Consider the following 2513-nt stretch of genomic DNA (forward strand, 5'->3'; position numbering starts at 1 on the left):
TATTTAGATAATCCCAGTAAGACTTGATATAGAACCAATTTTAGAAATTAGCCAGTAAAATATAACTCTGAAATGTGTTATTCTTTGAAATCAATGTAATTCAGTATATTTTATATTTTAAATAAAATATTAAAATTTATTAATCTATTTTTCCTTCAATACTTTGTTCCATTAATTTAAAATATAGAATGCTTGAATCCTACAAGAAAGTAGCAAGTTATTTTAAAAATTTCTGAAGGATCTGAAATTCTGAAGCTCTCTCTATGTCATCTGTTTACTTCTATACAATCTCACGTGTTCAGATGTTAAAAGATTATCTTTCTGCTCCTCACTTGATGTTTTAATGCAATTTATTAAGAAACAGCTAATGGAACTCTCTGATGAATGAATAGTTTTGACCTGATGGCATTTAGAAAGGATGAGTTTAACTACTAAGTAAAAAAAATTCTACACCATTCATATAATTTTGCATGAATGGCATCAAGACTTCACTCACCATTGTTTCATTGTCTCCTGATCCACATTGTGGAAATTATACACTGACAAAAATAATTAGGACTCCTGAGCATCATGTTATGTGAAAAAAGAAAAAGAAAGCCCAGAGTCATATGTTTTCTCTCATGCATGGAAGTTAGAAAGAAAAGAGGAAGAAAAGCTATCTGACAAAAACAGAAAGGAGACTAGTAGAGTATAGGAAGGGAATCCTGAAAAGGATGGAGGGGAAGACAGGGAAAAGAATTGGGGAAAGACATTGATCAAAGTATGTTAAGTTAAATGGTACCACTGTGCATAATTATTATGAATTAATAAAAATTATAAAGAGATAAAATAATTTTCACTTGTCTTACAGGTTTGCTCATTATTTTTATAGGGCTGTGAACTAGGATCTTTGAAGATCTTCAAGTCTGTTTTATGACATTTAGCCATGAAGAATGTCACTGAAGTTAATTCATTTATACTTCAGAGTTTCACGGACAATAAAGAACTGAGAATCATGCTCTTTGTCATATTCCTAGTAGTTTATATTTTTACTGTCACAGGAAATTTAGGGCTGATTGGATTAGTCATCTTGGATTCCCGGCTCCACAATCCCATGTACTATTTTCTGAGTGTGCTGTCTTCTGTGGATGCCTCCTATTCCACAGATGTTATCCCAAATATGTTAGTAAATTTCATATCAAAAAGTAAAATGATTTCATTCTATGGATGTGCAACACAGTCATTTCTTACTGTCACTTTTGGAACCACAGAAAGCTTTCTCTTGGCTGCAAAGGCTTATGATCGCTATGTGGCCATCTACAACCCACTTCTGTATTCAGTGAGCATGTCACCCAGGGTCTATGTACCACTCATCATTTCTTCCTGTGTTGGAGGAATTCTTCATGCCATTTTACATACAGTGGCCACTTTTAGCCTGTCCTTCTGTGGATCCAAAGTAATCAGACACATCTTCTGTGACATCCCTCCTCTACTTGCCATTTCTTGTTCTGACACTCACATAAATGAGCTTCTGCTATTCCTCTTTGTGAGCTCCATTGAGATAGTCACCATCCTGATTGTCCTGATCTCCTATGGCTTCATCCTGTTGGCCATTCTGAAGATGCATTCTGCTGAGGGGAGGAGGAAAGTGTTCTCTACCTGTGGCTCCCACCTGACTGGAGTGTCCATTTATCATGGGACCATCCTCTTCATGTATATGAGACCAAGTTCCAGCTATGCCTTGGATCATGACATGATAGTGTCAGTATTTTACAGCACTGTTATCCCTATGCTGAATCCCATCATCTATAGTTTGAGAAACAAAGATGTGATAGAGGCAATGAAAAAAATTTAAAAAAAAATAAGTGTGTGGATGAAATAATTTTTTCACACTAAACATTAAACTGGAAAAAAGTAGTCTCAATTTCAGTGCCTTCTTGTCATAAATTGTATTTAAAATATTTTAATTTTAGACTCAAAATGTGGCAGAGAGTATCTAGTCAGCAACACTCATCTTCTCTACAGAGTAGAAATGAAGCAGATGACCAGAGATTTGGTGGACAGAGTAAAAACTCACAGGATTAATATCAGAAAGTTTTAGAATTGGAGGGACTTTGAATTAAGCTGTGCTAGGCACAGCAGCCAATTTATAGAGCCAATAGCTAATTAGACTCCCTAGAACACATTAAATCAATACAGCTTCTCACCACCCATAGATGGAATCAAATAACATCTTCAAGAGAGCTGATGAAGGAACTTGTAAAGGGATTGTTAAAAGTTGAAGGATACCAAAATCCCTTTACCTCTCTGAAGACAAGGGGAGAGAGGCAGAGCTGAAGCAAGAATAAAAGCACTCTCCCTGCTGCCTCATCAGGAGTTCAGACTTACACAGGCCAACTAACATCCTCCCCACATCTTGTTGATGGGTAAGCCCCTCACCATGAGACAAACAAGATGGAAACTACTTTGTAACAGTCCATCTATCAAGAGCTGTATTTATAGGCCTTACAGTTGTACAGAATCAACACATTCTC

At 36.1% G+C, this 2513-nt stretch overlaps 1 protein-coding gene across 1 annotated transcript; it reads left to right on the forward strand.

Moving 5' to 3' along the window:
- Positions 1-925: 925 nt before the first annotated feature.
- LOC124106371 (olfactory receptor 141-like) lies at positions 926-1834 on the forward strand. Its single transcript, XM_046463978.1, has one exon. It carries the CDS (start codon positions 926-928, stop codon positions 1832-1834), a length of 909 nt encoding a protein of 302 aa, XP_046319934.1.
- Positions 1835-2513: the final 679 nt, after the last annotated feature.

The sequence above is a fragment of the Marmota monax genome, unplaced genomic scaffold (genome assembly GCF_021218885.2).
Source record: "Marmota monax isolate L192 unplaced genomic scaffold, Marmota_monax_Labrador192_F-V1.1 WCK01_AAM20220418_F8-fsc02113, whole genome shotgun sequence".
NCBI lineage: Eukaryota > Metazoa > Chordata > Mammalia > Rodentia > Sciuridae > Marmota > Marmota monax.